Here is a 24743-nt window from a genome sequence, read left to right as displayed (position 1 = left end):
GAAAAATGTAATGTAAAAATAAATAAATGAAAGCTGTACAATAAATGATGTGAATTATACTTTTTTTTAAATGGTCACCTGTTAGAAACATGATTTCAGATTGAGTTTTTCACAGTAGCATGGCCCACATTATCTGGCAGGTGAGTTTAAGATCATCTGGGTAGGCATCTAGAAAGAATGTACCAAGCCTGACTGATCAGATCACCTGGGAAGCTTCTGAAAATACACATTCCCAGGGCCTGTCCCAGAATCACAGAGAAGGAGCCTGGGCTTCCATAGTTTAAACATCCCCTGCCATGGTTCTGATGATCAACCAGCCCAGGAATCACTGACTAAACTATACCACATGCGATCATCTGTGAACGTTTATGTAACGCAAGCTCCCCATCCTCAAGCTCACGTTCTAACAAAACCATCTACACCTACCACATTATCAGATAAAATGTACCTATAATGTTGAACTTTAATACTGGCTAGAGGCTCAGAAGAAAGGACTCAGATGTACCGAGTCTGTCTTATTTAGAATACTGTGTGTTTAAGTATTCTATGGGAAAAAAAATGTAGGAAATGCTTTTCAATGCAAACTATTTATGTAATTAAGGTGTGATAAAAATAATCTAGTAGTGGAAAAAAAAAAAGGCTCAAAACAGAAATAGTTAATCCTTAGGAAGAGATAATAGGGGCGAAAAAAAATCTCTCAAACCAAAGGACAGTGAAAAACTAGAAGCATTCCTATTGAAGACAGAATGAAGCCAAGGAGACCCACCACCATAATTCTCATTTAACATTGTTTTGGAAGAACCAGATAATACAAATCACAAATAACTAAATAAAAGGAATAATACTGGGAAAGAGGAGGCAAAATTTATTTGTAAATCATAATTACAGACCTGGAATATCAAAGGAAATTAAGTGAAAAACTAAAAGCAATAGGGAATTCAGCAAGATGGCCAGTTACTCAATGAAGAGACAAAAATCATCAACTTTCCTACCAGTAACAAGTGAGACTATACACTGGATGAAAACATCCCATTCACAACGGCAACAACACAGAAAAATACTACCCTTGAGAATAAACCATATGATGTGAGGAACTCTCCATATACAAGGAGACAAACAGAGACACACCTTATTCATACAGGATGAGTCAAGAGTTTTAAAAGAAACATCACATATCACTAAATTCACCTATAAATTTAATGCAAAACCATTCAAAATCTGGGCCAATACTGAAGAAGGTGGTAGTAAATTATACATGGGTGTTATTAAAAGGCTGAAGTGTCATTATAAAGAGAAGTTTCACATTACTTATCAACAATGTAAATGCATATACCATATTATCCAAATAGTTTTAAATGCATACACCCTACTGCCCAAATAGCACATTTCTAGGTATTTACCCCCACAGAAGCACTTTTACATGTATGAAAAGATAAGCACAAAAAATGCTCTCTACAGCATTATAACAGCAAAACAATGAAAAAACTGGAAACACTCAAATGCCATAAATAGAGGATAAATTAAATAAACTATATTGCAATCATTCAATAAAATGCTACACAACCAACAAAAATGAAGCAGACTTATGTTACTGGCCATATATAGATACGATTTGAAAACAGTTGTGCTAAAAAAACCAATGGGTCAACAATGAAACCAAAGAGGAAATTACAAGATACCTTGAGACAAATGCCAGTAAAAACACAATCCTACACAATCTATGGGATGCAGCTAAAGCAGTTCTCAGAGGGAAGTTCATAGTAAAAATAGTGGCAAAACAGTGTATTTTCATACTGTGAGGGAGTTAATGAGGCCCAGAGTGCTGGGTTCAAAGCGCAGCACTAGCTCTGTGACTTTAATCCCTCCTACTTTAGTTGCTTCATTGGTACAAGGTGAGTAATAACAATCCCTACTTCAATGTTAAACATTACCATTTCTGGAAAATATCTCCTAATTCAAAAAGTAAAAGGATCTCATAGTCAATAATTTTATTTTACTACTGAATGTTATTTGATGTGTAGTCATGATCTGTATTTCTTCCATGAATTATCCTTGATAATTTTTCTACTAGACTTTTGGATCTTATCAATTTGTGTAAACTCTTACATATTGAGGATATTAATGCTTGCTCATATATATTACTAATTTTTCTGAGTTTGTTGTTTACCTTCAGTTATACATTTTCTGAAATACAATTGTTTAAATAATTTAGGTGATCAAATCTACCAGTTCTTTTCCTGAATAATTTCCTTTGCAGTTTCTACCTTGAAAGTCTCTCCTTACACTAAAATTTTGTATCGTTTCTTCCAGTTCTGTGTACATCTGATATACCTGATACATGAAGAGACACATCAATCAGATTTTCCCAAACATGTGTACATAAGGAAATAAGATCAACAACTTTTACATTAAAAGGCTTTGGTTTTTTGTTTGTTTATTTGAACACCATCTTCCCAAAGGACAGCCAGCATGGTGGGGGCAAGCATCATTCTCAAAAATACATAAACTAAGCTTACAGACTGCCAGCCATATTCTCAAACTCAGTGTCACCTTCCACACATCCCCTGACCTGAGACCTTTTCTCATACGGAAATCAGGACAGACAGAAGATACGGAAACAGATCAATAGCTGCATACAGCAAGACCAAGAGTTACAACTCTGCCTGTTAACCAAATATGTTCTCATAGTTCAAACTTCCAAACACTCTAAAAAGGTACCTATAAAAAGTCTCACTCTCACTCCTACACCCATCTACCCCATTTCGCCTTCCATCCTATTCTCATGTATCCTCCAATGTCTCTTTCTGTAAATAAAGCATATCCTTATTTGCCCCAAACATTTTAAAAGGTCCTTGTGCAAAACTTCTTTCGCTCCTCTTGTTAAAGGCCCCTCTGCCCACAGCAGTAACTGCCTGCAGTGAGAAGGATTAATCTGACTGCCGTCAACTCAACACACTTATATATATCCCGCCTACAACCATGTGTCTAGAGCAGAAGGTGACAATGTAAGCTCGATTAATTTATGTGTGAAAGTGGAAATGTCACATTTTAAAACAGTGTTTTTGAAACTGTATCCTGCAGGGAGGTTTTTTTGACTGAGACCTCTTATGAGGTCCAGTCTCAAACGCCCAACTTCAACCAGAATAGCTCTACCCCCTCCTAAGATGTTTTCAGTTTTTAAAAAAGTGACTACACTGACTCAGAATATGATTTTGATAAAACTAAAATTGCTCCCAGATCCTAATGATAGAGTTCTAAATAATATACACTCCCCACACTGTACACTGTATATTAACATATGATGAAGTTCTTCAAACGTTTCTTGGGTTGTCTGTCATACAGAAAAGGGTAGTCTCTGTTTACAGAACACAGTTAAACATGAAAGTTCAAATTCATTAATTATTTTATCTAAATCCAATATCCTTTTTTTTCTTTTTCTCTATTTGATCTGTAAGTTTTACATTACCCTATATACCTGTCCATTTCTTCTTCTACAGCAGCATTCTTTGCCCTATGGCTAGTAAATATAAGATCGTGATGTGTGGCCTCTTTGTGGGTTTGGCGCACTATCAAGTGAACTCTGACTTCCAGGGTAAAACGGTGGACTAAACGTGATCTAATTTCACTCTGTCCCGAAGCCCCACTAAAACCAAAGGAAAATGATTTTTTGAAGATATATAAACCACAACAATAGGGAGAAAAGAAGAGGAGGTAACAGCAAAATTCTGGCCCTGGATAGCAGAGGATCAGTAGTAAGTAGCTTTGGAGGTGTACAAAATCCAGCAGTGGGCAAAGCTGAGAACCAGCCCAACACACCCCGGACCCTGAAAAGCCCCGGAATGGGTGCCTGCACAGGCACCTGTGGAACCAGGACTGAAGGGCCCCAAACACGAAGCTGAGGCGATACTGCCCCCTCCCGCCCCCCACCTCGGGGTGACCACCCTTCCCTGACGCCTGCGTTCCCGCAAGCTGACTCTGAGGAGTGTAAAGCCAAGGGCCTTCGGACTCCCAAGTCACCTGGCCTGGGCGAGTCCAGGAACCATTCTGAAAAGAAAGGGGTTACCTGACTGAATACAGAAAAAAGCTGACGGCTCAGAGGCCCTCTCCCACGCCCTTCTCCGCCCCCAACTCAGCTCTCATAACACAAGCACTCAGACCCCACCCTCCAAGCAGATGATCAGAAGTATATCCTCTGGGCAAAATGACCAGCTCAAGAGGAAAGAGCCAAAGACCATAAGACCAGGAGATTTCCCAACAAACAACCCACCTATATCACCCCTGGTGAAGTTCAAAATCAATAAGCTAAATCTACACATGCAGGCACTCAATAAGGCAGCAGTAACTTTCACAAAGCAAGAAAAAATAAACAAGAAACACACTAGTGATAGGAGCACTTAACATACCATTCTCAGTCAAAGAGTAAGTGAACAAAAAAACTGGAAGACCTAAATAACATCATCAATAAGATAGTTCATATAGATGTACACTGAACTCTGAACATACCAATAGGGAATATTCCTCTTTCCAAGTACATACAGAACACTCACAAAATTGACCATATCTTAGACACAGTGAAGTCTAAAGAACAGAATATAAACAGCACTCTGACCATAATGTAATAAAACTAGAATTAAAAACAAAACCAAAAAACAAAAAGGCCCTTTTACCTGAGAATTTTAAAACATACTGGTATAGAAATATTGAGTTGAGGGAAATACAAAAGAAAAATACAGAAATGTCTTGAAAATGATAATGAGAAGCTATACCCAAATCCCTGTACATAAGAGATACATATAGTTAAAGACATAACAGCCAAAATTAAATACTTTTTCAATATAAAGGGAAAATTAAAATGAATTAATATCCAACTCAAAAACAAAACAAAAAAAAAAAGGAAGGCAGAAGAAAGAAATAAAGATAAAAGTAGAAATAAGTCAAAAAAGAGAAAAATAACAGAACTAATAAGTAAACCCCAAAGCTTATCTTTTAAAAAAAAAAGATCCACAAAATAGGCACATCATTAGGAAAGCCATGAAGAAAAAAGGACAAAAACAAAATAAATGTGAGCAACAAAGGGAAAAATAGCCATAAAAACAAAGATTTTTAAAAATCATCAGACTACTGCATACATAAATTTGAAAAATCTAGATGAAAGAGAATTTTTCTTTAGACAAATACAACATACCAAAATTGACTCCACTCGAGGTGGGAAGTCTAACCAGCCTTAGAAGAAATGTAAAGAACAGCAGGACTCTCCTCTCAAGAAAGCACTAAGCTCAGACAGTTTCACTGGGAAATTCTACCAAGACCTTAAAACTCGGAGAGTCCCAAAACTACTTCAACTATTCCAGAGCACAGAAAAAGAAAGAAAACTTCCTAATTTGTTTTATGAAGAGAGTGTAACATTGATCCCGAAATCTGAAAAAGAATGCACCAGAAAACTAAACTATAACTCATACTGACATGAAAATCTAAATAAAACATTAACAGAATCTCCTACACATCAAAAAATAATGCAGCATGATCAAGTGGGGATTATTACAGAATGCAAGAGTGGTTCAATATTAGGAAATCCACCATATTAACTGGCTAAGGAAGAAAACCACACGTTCCATTTATTATAAAGAAATCATACAACATGCAACACTCATTCATGTTGTAACATTCCAAAATATAGCAGTTGACAGGTACTTTCTTAACATATTTGTATAACTTTCTTGACATATATTTGTATACGTGTGTAAGTATGTACATACACACAGCAGCCCAAAAGCCAGCATCTTACTTATTTTACAAACACCAGAAACTATTCCACTAAAGTAAGGAACAAAAGGATAATGCCCACTAACTCCACTCCTATTTAACATTATTTGGAGGCAATAGCCACTGCAGTATGTCAAAATAAAGAAAAAAAAAAAAAAAAAGGCAATTAGAGCTCCTAAAAACGGAAAGGAAGAGGGAAAACAATCTCTATTTGCCAATAACAAAATTCTGTATCTGGAAAACCCTAAAGATCAAGGGAAAAATTCATACAAACAATAAAATCATTTTGTAAAGTAGCAGATTATAAAATTAACACAAATACAGTTTATGCTGCACACCTGCTTTCCTTCTGAGACTCTGGAGTTCTGGTTTGTGCTAGGCCGGAGGTGCCATGGCCCGCCCCCAGCAAAAACTCTGGGCACTGAGTCTCGAACAAGCTTCCCCGGTAAACAACGTTTCACACGTGTGTCACAACTGGCTGTGATTTAAGCACATCTGTGTGACTCCACTGAGAAAGGATTCCGGATGCTTGCTCCTGGTTTCCTCCAGACTCTGCCCCATGTGCCTTTTTCCTTGGCTGTTCTTGCTTTTACCTTTTCACTATCATCCTGTGCTCGTTCCTAGCAAATCAATGAACCTGCGGGTGGTCTGTGGGACCCTCACCACACCTCAATCCATAAAGAGCTTCTGAAAATAAAGAAGCAAAAGACTAAAAACCCACAGAAAAACTGGCTAGAGAAAAGAAGAGACAGAAAACAGAAACGCAAATGCCTCTTAACCATATGAAAAGATGCTCATCTTCCCACATAATAATGTAAGAAATTCAAATTAAAACTACAATAAGATATCATTTCCTACCTTCTAGATTGGTAAAAAAAATTTTAATTTGGCAATTACTCTGCTGGTAAGTCCGTAGGAAGCCGTAGGAACTCTCACACGTTGCTGGTGAAGACACACACTACTGAGTGGGATTTGACACTGTCTAGCAAAATTACACATGCACTTATCCTTTGACCCAGAAATCCCACTTCTAGAAACCTATCTCAGAGATGCTCAAACAAAAAATGCAAAAAGACAAATGCACTGCACTGGCTACGTTGCAGTCTTTTGATAATAACAAAATGCTCAAAAAATGATGGGGACATGTCTAAAGAACTCCAGAAACAGCCCGAATGGGCTTCTGCTGGCCACATCCGGACAATTTAAGCATCAAAACAAATAATGGCAATAAGAAATAATAATCCATTGAATATAGTAAGAATGACAGAAATAACTCTTTGAACAAGATAATAACCCATACAGACGATAAATAAATAAATGGGAGCCACAGAAAAGTGCATCCTTATAGTAAAATGTTAACTAATAAATGTAGAAAATACTGGAGTTTTAAAAATAAAACCACAATATTGCAACCATCACTGTAATAATCCATTAGAACAAGAATCACCACCAATGGATACTAAAACTAATGGGTGAAAGTTTAAGGAAGAACAGGGTATTTGCATAATCTCATAATATCTCTCCACAAACGACATTAATTACAAAGGGGAAAACAGTAACCGTCCAATGGAGAAATCTAGTCGACACCACCGTATCCGAATAATCCAAATGAACGCCATCAACTATCTTCAGCCTTCTGACAGGATGAGTAAGTTCTGGGGAGCTAATGGGCAACACAATGATTACAGTTCATAATACTGTTTTATACTTGAAAGTTGCCAAGACAAGTGGATCTTAAATATTCTCCCCACAAAAAAAAAAAAAAAAAAAGGTAATTACGGGATGGAGGTGTTAGTATCGTAATGTGATAATCATTTTGCAATATATAAATGTACCAAATCAACACGTTGTAACCTTAAACTTATGCAATGTTGTGTGTCAAGTACATCTCAATAAAGCTGGAGGGGAAAAGCCTTCTGATGTGATGCACTGAGAAGCTTTGACATCACTTCTGTGGTACTCCTGACAAAAATATACACCCTGTATCTGTCATAAAGAAACACCAGACAAGCCTAAATTGAGGAACATTATCCATAACTGACTGTCAAAAATGTCGCTGTCCTGAAAGACAGAAAAAGGCTAAGGAACCGGTCCAGTGAAACGAGACTAAAAAGACATGATCACAGGCACACACAGTGTACGGTGCCGGATGAGGGCAGAGAGCTGAGCGTCCAGAGGCGTAATGGGACCGTTCATGGATCCAGACTTAGTAGACAACGCTACTGCATAAACGTTAAATTTTCTGATTTTGATCACTGGTCTGTGACTATATGAGAGAAGGTCTTTGTTTTCATAAAGGATACACTGAAGTATCTTGGTATAAAACAGCACGACGTCTGAGACTTACAAACAGTTCAGAAAAATGATAATGTGTATAGTATATAGAGAACAATAAAGCAAATGTTAGTAGTTGGTAAACTGGATGGAGAATATATAGCAGGTTTTTCGGTACTCTTATTGCAGCTTTTCAGTAGATCTGACATTTTTCAAAGTAAGTTTAAAAATATAAAAATCTTCAAAAAGACGAAAAGTCCAGTTAAGAGAAGTAACACTAGGATTTGTGGGATATTCTCTGAACACTAAGCAGCCTAGTGATTCACTTAAGTAAATGAAGCTTCATCTCTGGAGCAGGCAGAGCCGTGGTCCAGATTATCGTGGCTCCCAGCTCGCCTGTGCTCACTGAGCTGGTCTCAGGGCTCATCAGAGGAGGCCAGGCTCCCAGGATGAAATTTATTTGCAATTAAAAAATACTATTTAGTACACTGTCTACTCAATCATTAATGTCCACTATGTATAATTCAGTGTGAATTTTTCTGTTAGAATTTAGTACTAGGAAAAGTTTTTTCACCTGAGAAACAGGTATTTCCCTTCCTTCCCGATGACAGGAACTACATAACTGATGGTGACCCTCTTATAATTTTGTCAGACAGGAAGACTAAGGCCAAATGTGAGGCCGGCCGGCTGCACCACTGGTCTACAGTTTAGGGTGACGCCCCAGGCCCATTCTCTTCCTTGGTCCCAGTTATTTTTCATCTGCATTTTACCCCTTTTTATTGTATTTTGAGGTAAAAGTCAATCCAAAAACCACTTAGCTCTATGGGAAATATAAGAGCTACTATCATGCTTAAATAAATTTAGGCTCTTCCAGGCTGCTCCATGTGGCCAAACACTGGACACTGGAAATTTATAATTAACCACCGTTGTTTCCACAACAGAACATGTCCATGTGAAACCCACTGGGAAGATTCCCAGCCACTGTTTCTAAGTCCTGACACCAAAGCCTACGACAGCCTGAAGACAATAACATAACTGGGCCATAAAACAAAGATATTCTGAAGTTACATCTCCAAGTGAGATACCACCTACCTCAAAAGGTCAAAACTGAGCAGCACATTTTAGATATTTACAGCAAGAATGATGAGTAAGGTCCCCAGCTTACTATTAGTAGAGGTATGACAAACCCCGTGGGCACATTCTATTGCTTCTGCCAAGAAATGCTTTGTATTTCAATAGTTTTACAAGACCAAAACCACAAAAACAAAAAATCTCACGTGCAAATGTGAGAAGGAAAAATTCTTTTACCTGCTGCCTGCACTCTTGACACAAACAGACCTCAGGTGGGTGTGGGGTGAACACCAGTTCCTGGGAGGAGGGGTTGAATAAGGAAGCCAACGACTGGGTGGGGGCGTTAATATCAGTACTGGTTTGGGCTTGGGTTTTGGGTAGCAAACAACTTCTAAAATAAAGAGCCCCGGAACTTCTGGTACAATGTGTATTTCAAAAAGGAAAATTAGTACAAGCAAAGAGGCAGTTTTTTCCAGCCTGTAACCACTACCGGTGGCTTCAGCAGCAAAAGGAAAGAACGATCCGTAGGAGACGGACTGAAGCAAATTAAAGAAGACACCCCTACAAGGTTGTCAAGGAAACTAAACCAAGTGCATTTCTCTACAGAAAAGAATCAAGGCTCAGGTGAACATACCACGGAATATTTTGTGGAAAAAATGATTAAAACCCCATCTTGAAAGATCTTGAAGAGGCTAAATTTAGCAGGCAAGCTTGAATTTCTAAACCACCAGCTAGATGGATTCGGTGAGCACCTTCCTAAAACCAGCGAAGCGGGGGCCACTGAAAGAAAGTGCAGGACATTTCCTAAGGTCTCTTGTGCATATCTCAACAACATCAAAAGAAGCAATCACACCCCAAAAGTAATGCGAAATAAAACCTATACCACAAACAGGCTTTCCCAAATTTAGACTTTCTGTTTTTCAAAATGGAGTCTTTTTTTTTTTTAAGTGAAAAGGCAACTCTATGCAAACTAAAGCAAGAGCTTAGCCCGAGAGAACCATTCACTCCTAGAAGAGAGCAGAGTGGGCTGCAAAAAAAAGGTGTCAACTTGGTAGATGAATATAAAAACCTCCACAAGTAAGTGAGAATCCTCAGCAAGGAGAAATGGCATGCGTTTGGGAACCCAAAACGAGGGCCCCTTTTAAGAACGTGAGAAGGCAGGGGCACCGTCAGGCAGGCAGAAGGCAAGTGACGGCAGCGGGGTCCGCCTGCCCGAAAGCTGGCATCCCGGGAGGCCCCGGCCGAGCGCGGAGAAAGGAGGTGGGAGGCGAGGCGAGCCGGCCCGACTCCGCCCCCTCGGTCCTCTTCGCATCAAGGGGAGCGAGCTCCGCGCGTGGCCCTCGCGGGCGTGGAGGAGAGGAGCGGGGCGCGGAGACGGGCCGGCCGCCCGAACCTGCCCAGCTGTCGGCCGAGACCCGCGCCCCGGGCGGGGCGCCTCCAGGTGAGAGAGGGGGCGGGCCGCGGGCAGGTGCTCGGCGCCGGGGCTGGAGCGGGGCCGCGCGGGAGCGGGGTGGGCGCCCGCGGCTCTTACCCGGTGCCGCAGTCCACCACGCAGGGAGGCAGGGAGCCCGCCATGCTCGGCACGCGCGCCTCTCGGTCCACGCTGGCTGCCCGGGAGGCCCCGCCGCTGTCCGCTTGCCGCGCTCACGCCACGCCGCCCGCTCCCGGGAGCCTCCGCAGCGCCTCTGCCGGGAGCCCGGATGCTCGCCGCCGCCCACATGACGCCTCTCCTGACTGACCAATCACGGCGCGGGCACGCCCCGCACCCGCCCCCCATGTCCGCCATCTTTAGTGCTGGCGGCGGAGCCTCGTTGCCCATACGTCCAACCTTGCAGCTGGAGAGACTGCGGGCTATTTTTAACTGACTTACGGTGAACGTGACCCCATTTCCGAAGGCTGACTCCTTCTCATCCTTGAAGTCTCCGCTCAAATGTCACCTTCTTAGATTAGTTGTCTGTGATCACCCACTGGGTGCCCTCCCTGCACCTTACTCTCTATCTCAACAGTCTATTGCTTTCATTCACAACACTTGGAGCAAATTTTTATTTTTATTTGTAGTCTGTCCTCCCATTGGAATATAAACTCCGCTAGGATAGGGCTCCTGAATATCTTACCATTGATCACCGGATGCTTAGCACAGTGTTTGGTGTATTCATGGGAGGCACCCAAATGTTTTTTGAATGAATAAAGAAAAAAATTGCCGTTAGAATTCTTATACCTACCAGAACACTGCATGCCTTCCTCTATAGAAGAAAAACCTATAAAACAAACGCATGGTCAGCCTTTAGGAATGAATGACCTTAGATTGGGTTAACACTACACCAAGATCATTATGGAAAATGTTTTCAGGTATCAAAGATGGGATGATGTCCAGAAGTTCTTACTGGGACCCTGGGACCAAAGTAAGCAACCACCTACCGACTGTTATGAAGGTACTGAAAGTCCCACTTCCTTCCTCCTCCCTCCCTATAATAAATTCCTGACATTATTTTTTAGGAGCTTTCTGGAAACATAGTTCCATGTAGTTTAACTGGTATTAAAAGCACACGGTTTTTTTTGTTGTGTTTTTTTTTTGGAGGGTCTTGCCGGACAGTTTGTGGGATCTTAGTTCCCCCGACCAGGGATGGAACCCATGTCCCTTGCAGAGGAAGTGTGGAGTCCTACCACTGGACCAGCAGCTTTTAAGTCCCTTGAAAGCAATTTTAAACTGCTTTTTCCCTAGAAAAAGTAGTAGATTAGTTGGTCATGCTAGGTAACCCATGATCATTCCTTTTTTTTTTTTTTTTAACCTATTCAGCTCAAATAAGAGCCAGATCTAGAAATTTTTGAAGGGACCTAGAAAGAAAAGTAGAATGTGGGAAGAAAAGGAAAGGTCAGGAGTGTGGAGGAATCCCAGTATAGGACCCAGAGGCTGGGGGCAAAGGCTCACTCCTTTGTATTTTGCCAAAGCCCCGCCCAACCCCACTTTTCCATGGCCCTCATCAGAATGTTGTAAACTCTAGACTGCAGACTGTCAGCACTGCCACGTCTTTCATTCGCTTAATACATATTTATCAAGTGCCTACTATGAGACGGGCCTTGTATTAGATTGGGCATGAAACAGTAAGTGGGACATTTACAGTCTCTGCCCCCAAGACTTTAGAGTCTAGTGAGAGATAGCAAAAGTAAACAGGCAGTTGCAATACAGTGTAATCCAAGATGGTGCAAGTCCAGGGTGCCCAGAAAGCCATTAACAGGGCACCTAAACCTGTCTTGGGAGTCAATGAAATCTTCTCAAAGCAAGGGTGTCTAAGCTGAAAGCCAGAAGGTGGGTGGAGAATAGCTTGATGGTGGAGAGGGTGGGGTGGGAGAGTGTTTCTGGGATGGGAAACACATACAAAGGTCGGGAGGACCTCAAGACTCATATATGGGCCCATCCCCTTCACCAGGGAAGAAGCCTTAATGGAATTTGGAACTGGCTCGTAATAAAGGATGTGACTTTTCAGGGAGTGTCCCTTTTGCATAGGACTTATTGGAAATGGTGACCATGGCCAGTAGCTGGTAGTAAACAAAAGACTTCCTGACTTCAATTATTTCCTCTAGACACCACTAACCCTTGATGTATGAGTTAAGGTGTTTTCCCTTAAGATGGCACAGGAAATAACAAATTTTATTATTTCATGTAATAGAAAATCCAGAAATCCCAGGATAATTCAACCATTCCATGACATCACTGTGGGCCTGTACATTCTCTTCTACCAGACTCTGCAGATTGGCCTTGGTGCTCAGACAGATCCCCTTGCTGTTGTGAAATGGGTACAGCCACTCCATCCACCATAACTGTAATGGGCAAAGACAGATGGAGAAATGCCCCATCTTGGTTCTTTTCTAAGAAGGAGAAGGAGGAAGGTGTCCCTGGAAGTCCCTAGCTGCTTTCTCTCATTTCATTATCCAGCTCCATGAGTTTCCCAGGGCTGCTGTAACAAAGTACCACAAACTGGGCAGCCTAAAACAACACACATTTATTATCTCACAGTAGGGTAGAAGGTCAAAATCAAGATGTCAGCAGGGGGCTTCCCTGGTGGCACAGTGGTTAAGAATGTGCCTGCCAATGTAGGGGACACGGGTTCGAGCCTTGGTCCAGGAAGATTCCACATGCCGCAGAGCAACTAAGCCCGTGTGCCACAACTACTGAGCTTGCACGCCACAACTACAGAAGCCCGCGTGCCTAGAGCCCGTGCTCTGCAACAGGAGAAGCCACCGCAATGAGAAGCCCACGCACCACAACGAAGAGTAGCCCCCGCTCACCACAACTAGAGAAAGCCCGTGTGCAGCAACAAAGACCCAACGCAGCCAAAAAAAAAAAAGATGTCAGCAGGACCAGCCCTCTCGAAAGACTCTAGGAGGAAAATCAGAAAACCCTGGTGTTCCTTGGTTTATAGATGCATCTCTCCAGTCTCTGCCTCTTCATGACATGGTGTTCTCCCTGTGTGTTTCTGCATCATCAGATGGTGTTCTCTTCTTATAAAGACCAGTCATATTGGATTAAGGCCCACCCTAATGACCTCATCTTACCACGATTCCATCTGCAAAGGCCTTGTTTCCAAATATGATCACATTTACAGGTACCAGGGTGAGGATTCCAACATGTCTTTTTGGGAGACAGTTCAACTCATAACACCAGCCTATGCCAAAAACAGTCATTGGTAAGGGGAACTGATAGACTGTGATTGGTTTAGACTATTAAAGACCATACTCTTGGGCTGGAGAGGGGCCTCAAGTCCTCAGAAGCATATGGTACCAATGCCTGATGGGAATGGGATTTAATGAGCAATAAGGGGAATGACAACAAATAGTTTCTGCCTCACTGGTTATTTTCCTAATTAAACCATATATTCTAACTGATTCTATGCCTTTTCACTCCTCTAGCCTCTGCTTGGAATTATCATTTAAATAACTCATCTTAGGGACTTCCTGGCAGTCCAGTGCATTCCAGACTCTGTGCTTCCACTGCAGGGGGCACGGGTTCGATCCCTGGTCGGGGAACTAAGATCCCCCATGCCAGGCAGTATGGCCAAAAATATATATAAATAAATTAAATAAATAAATAATTCATCCTTGCTGACCCAGGTGGAGATCTGCCCCCTCTCTGAAGCTTTCCCTCAACTTCCAGAAAGAGTAATCGCTCTCTCCTCTGGGCTCCCAGAGAGCCTCCTACATCTTTCCACATTTTCACTTATCTGATGGCATCATAACGGTTACGCTTCCATAGCTCTTGGTACACCAGGAGCTCTCTGAGAGTAGAACTATGTCTCGTATAATTTTATGTCTCTAGTTCATCGGACACTTCTGGCATTTTGTAGCCACCGAGTGAATGGTTATTGAATAAATGAAAGTCATCCAGCAATTTTTAAGCCTCTCAATTATACATGACACTTGCTTTTATTTGCTGTCATCATCAAAAGCAAATAAAAGCAAAGGTTATGTATAATTTCTGTGTTCGTGTTTTTGCTATTTATTCTTTATATTACAACCCATTCTTCTTAGATCATAAACTCCTATAGATCAGAGACTGATGGCATCCCTTTTGACAAAGGCCAAAACACCAACAGAGAAATAAACCTCCCATTCTGTAAGAAGCACTTCAAGTACAGTCTCTATTAATTATATTGCTAAGGTTTGCTCCCTCCAACATACTTAGCAAAATTCTACAGTCTCCTTGTAATGAGAGGAATGTTTTATCAATAGTTGGCTTTCTGTGGCAGGAGCGAGCAACTCTTTATCGTGCTTCTACCCAACAATAGCCTCCTACTCCCCTCCCCCACCCCCAAAAAGGCAGAAACAGGGGAACCGGAATGCTTCCTGTATAGAATTCAGCATCACTTCCGTGGCAGATGTTGTGACTGTTTCCTACTCTCCTGAGGGCTGCATAACCCAGCATCACTCTCAAATGAACTTTTAATAAACATCTTTTGATGCTGGTTACGATGCATTTTTATGCATATGAAGACAACTTAAAAACAAAATAATCAGGACTTACAGAGATTGTCAATCTAATGGAATTTAGTCAGGGCACACTCGGACAATGTGATCTTAATTTCCTGCATTTAACTAGTCGTGCTGGGCCAAGAAGGAAAAAGAACACAAAAACTAAAGGCTGTCTTGAAAAACTGCCCACCTAGCAGCTCTGTGAATCTTAATTTGCAGAGCTGTGGGTAGGAGCGATCTGTGTGTTCTCTGTTGCTATGAGGATGCAAATAGAGAAAGGAGTACCCAAAAAGTAGGGCCCGTTCCTTTGAAAGTAGCTGGCATTTTCCTTTAAGAGGAAGGGCCTGTCACTGCACTCAAAGGACCTCCCAGAGGTCTTGGCAATAGTGTGAGAAAATGGTCCAAGCTGGAGTTGATTGGCCGGAGTGTGCTGAATTGATAACAGACATAAAACCACAAGATTGGTAAGGAAATCACCTAAAGCTCTGACCTTATTCAGATCAACTCTGCTGCTTCTGCCTCCACCCATGGCAAAGATTCCGAATGGAAAACTGGCCCTCCATCCCACCCCCCTCTTCCTGCTCCCCTCCTGTGCCGTTCATTCAATCCCTCCACTTCCCTTGGGTCTATGACCCTGCTTTTTCTCCTACTGTCACTCTTGCTAAACTACTCCGTAGCTTCCTGCCAGCCAGCCTATCTCCATGTTTTGCCCAAGACATCTTGGGGTGAATTATGCTGCTAGGAGAAGCAACATGGCAAAACCCAGAAAGTTTGTACATCATGTCAGTCTCCCTTCCCCACAACCTTCAATGACCCCTTATTGTTATGGAATTTGATCCAAACCCTCAAGTTGGCATTCAGGGTCCTCCATGATCTGTTCCCAAGTCACCTTTCTAATCTCATCTCGCATGATGCCCTTGACACGTCTGGGCACAGCCGACCGCAGACCAAACCATTGCTATTGTCTGATCTTTGTGCAGGTTCCTCAGTCTAGAACATTCTTCTTTACCTACCCCATCCTCTACATCCATTCCATTCAAAGCTCACTCGTCCTTCCAATTTCAGTTCAAATCCACTTCATTTATTCATTCAACAAAACAGGATGAGTGCTTCCTTACGGCTCAAATCAGAATCAATCACCAATTCTATGTCAGAGTCTACAGATGAAGTCTGGAGATGTGCATTTTAATGAGGTCTTCTGCTCTACCAAACAGTCTTATGGTTTTATTTGTAACTATTTCCTACCCACTTCTCATGGAGAAAACTAAATTATAACAGTATCTTAGTTTACAAAGCATTTTCACTCCATCACACATTTAACCTTCATAACAATCCCATGAGGGAGATATTATAAAAACCTCTCTGAAATAAAGAACTGGAGACTCGTACTTTTCAAATTAGGATATATTAAAAGTTTCATTTTGTTCTGGGCACTTTCTTTAGACGCCCTTGAGAAAACAGGAAAATGCTAAAGTGTTCAAAGCCAGCATCTGGTAAGCATAGGTTCAATGTATGTTAGAGCCAGAAGGAATCTCAGCAGTTGGTCCTTCAGACAAACCCAGTCCTTTGATAATTTCAAATACATTTTGAAATTTTTGAGCTCTTCACCTTGAATGTTTTCTATTTCCAGTAACAAATGCCCATGAACTCCCATTAGGCCATTACTATATGTTCTAGAGACTGAGTAATATCCAATAAAAATCTAATTCTTTTGCCAATCGGAATGAAACTGCTGAGTAGCGGAATTGGACGCCAAGCAATCTGGACAGAATGTACTGCCAAGAGCTCTAAGTCCAAACGTTTCTCGCCATTGTGCAATCTCACAAGCAACAGGTTTTGGAGGAGTTGTCTTCCCAGGGGCCTCTCCTTTCCTTTTTGATGCTCATTCTAGAACGTTTTTTAGAAGCATCACAGCAAGAACTCTTATAATTATAAGAGAATAAAGGAAGCAAGACTGTGCCATTTCGACATGTCTTCACTGGATATTGACTTGGTCCCTTTGGGCAGGAAGAGATGTGCAGGGAAACTTAAAGAGTTTCTACCTGAGCAGTGACAGGTAGGAGGGTGCAAAGTGAGAACCATACCTGCTGAGTTTGTCTTTTCATCCAGCTGAAATTCTGGTTGCAACAAAGTGTATCTGAAACTGGACACACAACCACAATGTTTCCATGTCTTATCTTACTATTTCTTGTGCTTCTTACTTATCAAGGTGCAAGATGAACTCTAAGCAAGAGTAGTTTGCAGAAAAACATTTGGTCACTGTGTTCCCAATAATTATAACTGATAAGAAATAGCTATGAGTTAAGATAAAAGTTACACTGTATTCTTAATCCAGATATTTTTAGTTGTATTAGTTTGTACCAACAAAAAATGTATAAAATTAATTTTACTTGTTTATTGGAGTATGGAAAGAGGCTAAATTTTGAAGTCTTTCAGAACTGTGTTCAGATCTCATCTCAGAAACTTAAATATGTTTCTGCATGAGTTATTTAACATCTCTAAGCTTTAGTTGCCTTATCTGTAAGGAAGGATTTTTCTGAGTTTTCAAATTAGCTTATAAAAATACCAGGCATTGTAACATGTAAAGTGTTCAATATCATTACTGCCCTGATTCTCAGTGGCTGCTTTCCTCTGATTAGTAATTCTCTTAACCTTAGATTTTTGCAGCCACAATCACACAGCTCTGTTCCAGCTATTTGGATTATAACTAAGGGATTAAAAAAAAAAAGGATTGACATAGACCTATCATCACTAATACTTAAGATTTGAGACATTTTTCCATTAGTGGAGATGAGCTATGTTGAATCATTCATGTCCTCTTACCAGCTCTCCCTTGTGACCAAGGACACTTCATTGTCATGGTGCTAAAGATTTTGTGATTCAGAGCTAAATAGTCTGTATTGGTGAAAGGTCCAGGCTTGGAAGCCAAATTCCCTTGGTTTGAATTTCAGCTCTGACTTTATGCACTTATTAGCAAGTACCTTTTAGATGCTGGCAGTGGGCTAAGTGATTGGGATCTAAAGATGAATGACTGTGCGGGGAGGGGTAGAGGAGGAAATGTATGCATGTCCGTCTCTGAACATGCTAGGATAGATGGGGACATTGTAGGGAACGCCAAGGAGAGAATAATTAATTCTCATCAGGAGACCTAAGACAAGCTCCACAGAGGGAGAGACATCTAAAAATAAAACAATGAAAAGTGGGAAAAGAAGAAGAGCATTTGCAAAAGCACAGAAGCTTATTTCAGGAAATGATTAGTCTGGTGTGAGCCGATGCAGGATACGTTCGTTGGTTGAGATGAAGTTAGAAAGAAGAGTCTGAAATCAAATTGGGCAAAACCTTCAGCACTATTGTATGACATTATAGTTTATTCTAGACAATAAATATCCAAAGATTTTGCAGGAGGAAAGTGTGTGTGTGTGTGTGTGTGTGTGTGTGTGTGTGTGTGTATGTCTGGAGGGAATAGAGAGGATGAGATTGAATGCAAGGATGTTAACTAAGGAACCAATGAAGTAGTTGAAATAGAGGGTCATGATGGCAATAGGAATAGAAAAGATATTTCAGTGGTAGAAATATGGAAATAAAAGGTCTCAGGGACCAGTTGGATGTTTTTTTTTAAGTGAGGAAGAGGAAGACAAAATAATTGCTATATTTAGCTTGTATGGTTCTGTGTATGGGGAAGCCATGAACTGAGATCAAAGGAGGACCAGCAGGTTCCCTTTGAAGCACTTCCTGGACATCAAGGGAAAGATGCTCAGGAAGCAGTTGGAAATGCTGGTCTGGAGCTGAGCAGGGAGGGCAGATGCTCTTCATTCCTCCAGTACCATAAAAAGGATGTCACTAACTCTCTGTTATGTTTGGAAGAGGCAAGGTGGGGCTTTGGGTTATTCATCTTTGTCTTTGCCTAGGGCACAGGGACATAGAAATGTCAAAGCTCTTCCCACTGCACCGCAAGGCTCCTCTCTCCAGTTATCTGCCCGGCTCCTTCAGCTATCATATGTTTGACGTGCATCCCAGTTTCAATTATTTGGTCCCATTGTCTCCATAAATTTATTTGTACTTAGATCATGTGTCCTAAATTTTAGCTTGGACAATACAGGAACCTTAGTCTTCAGCTATCTGTCACCCACACACTCTGTCACTGGTTTGCATATCCTTCTTGTGTTCCGCTAACACATCAACAATCTCTTAGTCACTGAACAAGCACGTACCCCATCAGAGGTCCCAGGTTTTACCAGAGTCCGTCTACCTTACAACTATTTATTTTTTTTAATCCAGGAGCTCTTAGCAAAACTGGTTTAAGGAATGGAAGAAGGAAAGAGGTGATGAAGAAAACAAGGTCAGCTTAAGAGAGATGTTCCCAGGTCAAACTTCCAGGTAAAGCTGGTCTGCCTCAAAGTACCTTCTGTCATACAGGTAGTATGTAAGAAAACAGATAGTGCACCCATTAGCCCTGTCTGAGGGCACGTCATTCTCAAAACGACATTGTAAGAAGGGCATCATTAATATCCCAGCGCTACAGATTCTGGGATTGCTCTCTGTGTTGCTGCCTGAAACTCTAGATTCCATTTCTTCAAAAATGTAAACAACTCTGGGGCGTTTAAGAGGTTTAGGGCTTTCACGGATCGTCATAAATTAGCGGTTGTTTGCCTGAGCCAGCTACTGAGGAAATAGGATATTTGATGCAGGGCACAGAGGGCAAGCGTGGTGGGGAGAAGAGGATTGTTTATTTTTTTTAAGGTTTGGACAACTGCCAGAGGCACTGAATATTTAATTACTACTGCAAGAAGAGAATAATATTGAAGCAGAAAACCTCATAGAACCATAGAAGAAGGGCTTAAGGCAGCTTGAGGGCTCTTGGAACTGGCCCCGCAAGGAGAACAACCCTGGGATAGAGTAGACTGTGCTCTGCCCCCTCCTTACCCTGCAGAGCCCCGGCTTCTGGGATGCAAATCTAAGTCCATACATTGCCAGCGACACAATAATAGTATTTATGGGTAATCAGATAGAACATCTAATATTCTTCATATGGTCTGAGTCCAAACAACTGAATGTAAAATGAACTTTTGGAACTCCATCCATATTTACATTGGGAACTGTCTAATAATAAAAATAGCGAACATTTTAAAATTTTATTTTATTGAAGTATAGTTAATTTACAATGTTGTGTTAATTTCTACTGTACAGCAAAATGATTCACATATATATATGCATTCGTTTTCTTATTCTTTTCCATTATGGTTTATCACAGGATATTGAATATAGTTCCCTGTGAAAAATAGCTAACATTTAAAAAAACTTACTAATCACTGTGCTAAATGCTTTACATGAGTACTTTTATTTAATCCCTAAAACAGCTCTGGGAGGTTGGTGCTATTGTTATTAGGCTCATTTTGTAGATAGGGAAGCAAGTTTAGAACTAAGTGGTGGATCCAGGATTCCAAGGCAGCAATCGGACTCCAAAACAGCACACTCATCAGGCAAGACACTTGTGTTCAATGACAGTCACTGGTTTTCATTCTGGAAAGAAGATCTTGTCAATCAGCCCGGCAGTTCTGGGTGTTATCTTCACAAGAGATGGTGTGAGTAGTGATTAAAGGTGGGGATCTTGATCCAGGTGGACATGGGTTCCAGTTCTGACTCTGCCACGTGCAATCTTAGTTACCCTGGACAAGTTCTCACCCTCTCTGAAACTTAATACGTTCATCTGTAAAAGAGGGGTAAACAAGGCCGACCATGTAGAAACGGTGTGAAGATTAAATAAGCTGACAGAAAGTGTGCCTGGAACTTCATAAGCATTCAATAAATGGCAACAACTTCTCTGTCTGCCATCCCTGCTTTGGTGGCAGATGTGTAAGCTCTGGAGTATCTGGAAATATGCAATATCTACCAAGAAATTGCAAGGATTTCACCAAAACAGTAGAGTCAGATCATGCCTTCTAGTTCTTCTCTGGTTTCTTACCTAGAATCCCCACCCTGACCGCCCCCCCCAAGTAATATACAAGCAGGCAGATGATCAGAAGCATTTCACAAAGCCTACAGCAGTAGCCATCCTCATAGTGATGCAGTTATATTTATAACCCTCACTGGGATTACCTACAGTTGACAAAAGAGAAAAATGATGCAAGTTCTCAAGCTCAATTGGTTGGGCCGGTGAGATCAATTGCTAGGTTAAAAAAAACAAACAAACAACAACAACAAAAACCCAGCCAGCTCTTGTATTTGCCTTTGCTACTTTGTCCATGGAGTAGAAGGTACTGGAAAATAAGAGGGAAAACACAAAAGATGGCAAGCTATTCCAGAAAAGTTTCCATGGATTTCTACGGTTACGTATGCTAGTCTTAAATAGCATACAAGCCCTGCTCTGCCACTGACCGGCTCTGCTGTCTTGGACAAGTTACTTAACCTCTAGTTTCAGTTTCCTCATCTGCAACTTTGGAATATCGAAATACCCTCTTTACAGAGTTGGAAAAGTTAAATGATCAGCAAACATTTAATAGCTCCTTCAACTGTTCTTCCGCACACCTGTGCTGTGCTCCAGGGAAGCAGTAATGAACAACAATAGACAACACTTTTTTGCACAGAGTGTATTTGCCTCTCTAGGTGGGACTGTTGCCCACATGTGAAAAAAGTTTGGGAAGGACCTTTCTCGGGAGTGGGAGCTATGGAGAGAAGTGAGAGTGTTAAGGATGCAGTAGACACTCTGGTTTTTTCATAAAGTCTACCTTGTTTGAACCTAAACTTCAAGAACCCTCTGAAGATGCATTGTCATCACTTTATAAATGAGGGAGCCAAGTCCCAGAGAGGTTAAGAAATTGCCCAACAGCACAGGGCTGGTGAGCAACAGAGTAGGAATTTGAATAGGTCCCTCCCATCCCACACTTCACAATGCTAATGCATTTTAGCAAATGTAAACCCATTAAACTGTCATCTCACTCTAGGAATATTTTTGCATTTTTTTCCAGATTGGTATTTCGGTGTTAATAACGAAAATGTTCAATCCAGCTATAGAGAATCAGGGTCAGATATCATCATTCCAAGGCAAGATGGGGTCAGAACCAGGGACACCTGCTGAGGGTACAGGGCAGGAGCCGGTCCTGGGGCACTGGTCTCCAAATGCTTGATCATACACTGCTATAAAAAAATTTTGAACTTGCTTTGTATATGTGTGTGTGTGTGTGTGTGTGTGTGTGTGTGTGTGTCTGTGCATATATATATTGTTTTGTATATATGCTACTGCATTAATATTATTCTAAAACATACACAAAATTTAAATGTAAAAGAATAAAATAAATAATATTTTTTAATAATTCTCATTTTATTTCATCTATTAATGGAACAAAACACACTTTACTTTGTGATTAATTGTGCTTCATTATTTCACAAGATCTTGATTTAACACTGTGATACAGTTATTCAAAGTCTGATATCAAATTTGGTTTCCTTCTGTACTCGTTTCGTTACTAAACCTTGCCCAACTTGCTGAAAAAGATACTTCACAAAAGCTAAGAAATGAATAGCTCCTCTTTAAACTCAAAGATTCTTTGAACTACTCTGTGATGAAATAACCAATGAACCTATGTGTGGTACAAAATATTTTCAGGGTCATTCCCCATCTCATTACAAAACTTTTGTGAAGATCACACAATTTAAGATAATACATGGTACATATATAAATTGGAATATTACTCAGCCATAAAAAAGACTGAAATAATGCCATTTGCAGCAACATGGATGGACCTAGAGATTATCATACTAAGTGAAGTAAGTCAGACAGAGAAAGACAAATATCATATGATATCACTTATTTGTGGAATCTAAAAAAATGATACAAATGAACTTGTTTACAAAACAGAAATAGACTCACAGACATAGAAAACAAAGTATGGTTACTAAAGGGGAAAGCTGTGGGGAAGGGATAAATGAGGAGTTTGGGATTAGCAGATACAAACTAATATATACAAAATAGATAAACAGCAAGGACCTACTGTATAGCACAGGGAACTATATTCAATATCTTGTAATCAACTCTAAGGGAAAAGAATCTGAAAAAGGATATATGTATATATATATATTGTGTATAACTGAGTCACTTTGCTGTACACTTGAAACTAACACAACATTGCAAATTAACTATACTTCAATAAAAAAATAATAAAAATTTAAAAAAAATTTTTAAAGATACTACAACGTATAAAGCCACTTAACCATGTGCACGTAAACTGCCATCTTCACGATGTGCTGGCAGCAAGGAGGCGTGGAGGGGCTGTGTCAGCCCCTTGGAGTGTCCCCTCTTCTTCACTTTCCAGCAGTGTCACATCACCAGCTAAAGTGCTGACCCGTGGCCACCAGGCTCTTAGATATTAACAAAGCTTTGTTTGTGTCTGACTATGTAAAAAGTAGATACAATCAGAATTCTATTTGCCCTGCAACCTCATGGATTTTCTTACATATACCCAGCTTGGATGTCCGAGCTCCAGGGAGGTGACAAGCTCTCGACAGGCTGTGAAGGCCCCGTGCACCAAGCTTCAGGCATGTAACCCAGCAGGTGCCCCTGAGTGGATGCCGAACCCCGAGCCCTGACCGCGGAGCCCAAGGTCTGGGTCCCAGGTCCCAGGTCGCAGGCGTGAAGGCAACTAAACCAAGTCCTCGCCCCACCCACCGGGGATGAAGGGAACCCTAATCATTTTTTATTTTGTTTTGTGCTGTTTTCTCATTAACTCGGGGGTTAGGCAGGACCAAACTAAAAGGCTACAGATGTTCGATTCTACAGTTGCACGGGGCCATTTATAGGCAACGACTTGATAATAAGTCGCTGAGAAAATCATTTGGAACGTCCTCTATGGGTTTTGTTTTTGTTTTTTTTTTAAATAAATTTATTTATTTATTTTTGGCTCCGTTGGGTCTTCGTTGCTGCGCACGGGCTTTCTCTAGTTGCAGCGAGTGGGGGCTTCTCATTGCGGTGACCTCTCTTGTTCCGGAGCACGGGCTCTAGGTGCCCCAGCTTCAGTAGTTGTGGCACTCGGGCTCAGCAGTTGTGGCACACGGGCTTAGTTGCTCCGCGGCATGTGGGATCTTCCCGGACCAGGGCTCGAACCCGTGTCCCCTGCCTTGGCAGGTGGGTTCCTAACCACTGTGCCGCCAGGGAAGCCCCTCCTATGGGTTTTGAAATACAGGACCTTAAGCAAAGCACGTAGCCTCCCTAGATCTTAGCTGCCTCACGTGTGAGATGAAGGGGCTAGACCAGGGGATCCTTCTCAAAAAGTCTTTTAATTCTATGAAATCAAAAGGAGGCCAATGTGAACTACCTCTGGAAATTTAGTATCATTCATACGTATTATATGCGCCTTCTTAATCCTTTCTTTTTAAAAAACTAAGAGAAAATATTTAATACTTTTCTACAGTCCTTTATCCACAGCCTTTAGTTCCAGCTGCATTTCAGAATTCATAATTTCGGGGCCTCAGAAAGGAAATGGTGCAGGTATAGATCGTCGGGTAACATCAGCAGGGGTCGGAGCAGCGAGCTGTAATCAATCATGCTAACGTTTCTGCAGTGAAACATAGGACTTCTCACACTAAGTAGTATAAAGACTAAAAATAGCCTTACGTTGGTTCAGGTCAAGTTTTACAGCCAAAAACTTTGCCGCATACTGAACAAAAACCCTTCT

The 24743-nt window shown here is 41.1% G+C and overlaps 2 protein-coding genes across 2 annotated transcripts in view; one reads left to right on the top strand and one right to left on the bottom strand.

The window, feature by feature from the left end:
- The window catches only part of ACTR3B (actin related protein 3B), a 107474-nt gene extending 96659 nt beyond the window's left edge, over nt 1–10815 (bottom strand). The window contains exon 1 of the mRNA XM_082398981.1: nt 10640–10815. Within this exon, the coding sequence (XP_082255107.1) occupies nt 10640–10683 (44 nt within the window). The 5' untranslated portion in view covers nt 10684–10815. The remainder of the gene's footprint in view (nt 1–10639) is intronic.
- Nucleotides 10438–24743, top strand: part of XRCC2 (X-ray repair cross complementing 2) — an 87258-nt gene continuing 72952 nt past the window's right edge. The window contains exons 1-2 of the mRNA XM_082399009.1: nt 10438–10549; nt 13205–19452. Coding sequence (XP_082255135.1) covers nt 19430–19452 — 23 coding nt within the window. The 5' untranslated portion in view covers nt 10438–10549; nt 13205–19429. The remainder of the gene's footprint in view (nt 10550–13204; nt 19453–24743) is intronic.

The sequence above is a fragment of the Balaenoptera borealis genome, assembly GCF_965194805.1.
Source record: "Balaenoptera borealis genome assembly, chromosome: 7".
Lineage (NCBI taxonomy): Eukaryota > Metazoa > Chordata > Mammalia > Artiodactyla > Balaenopteridae > Balaenoptera > Balaenoptera borealis.
This window is presented reverse-complemented; position numbering and strand designations above follow the sequence as displayed.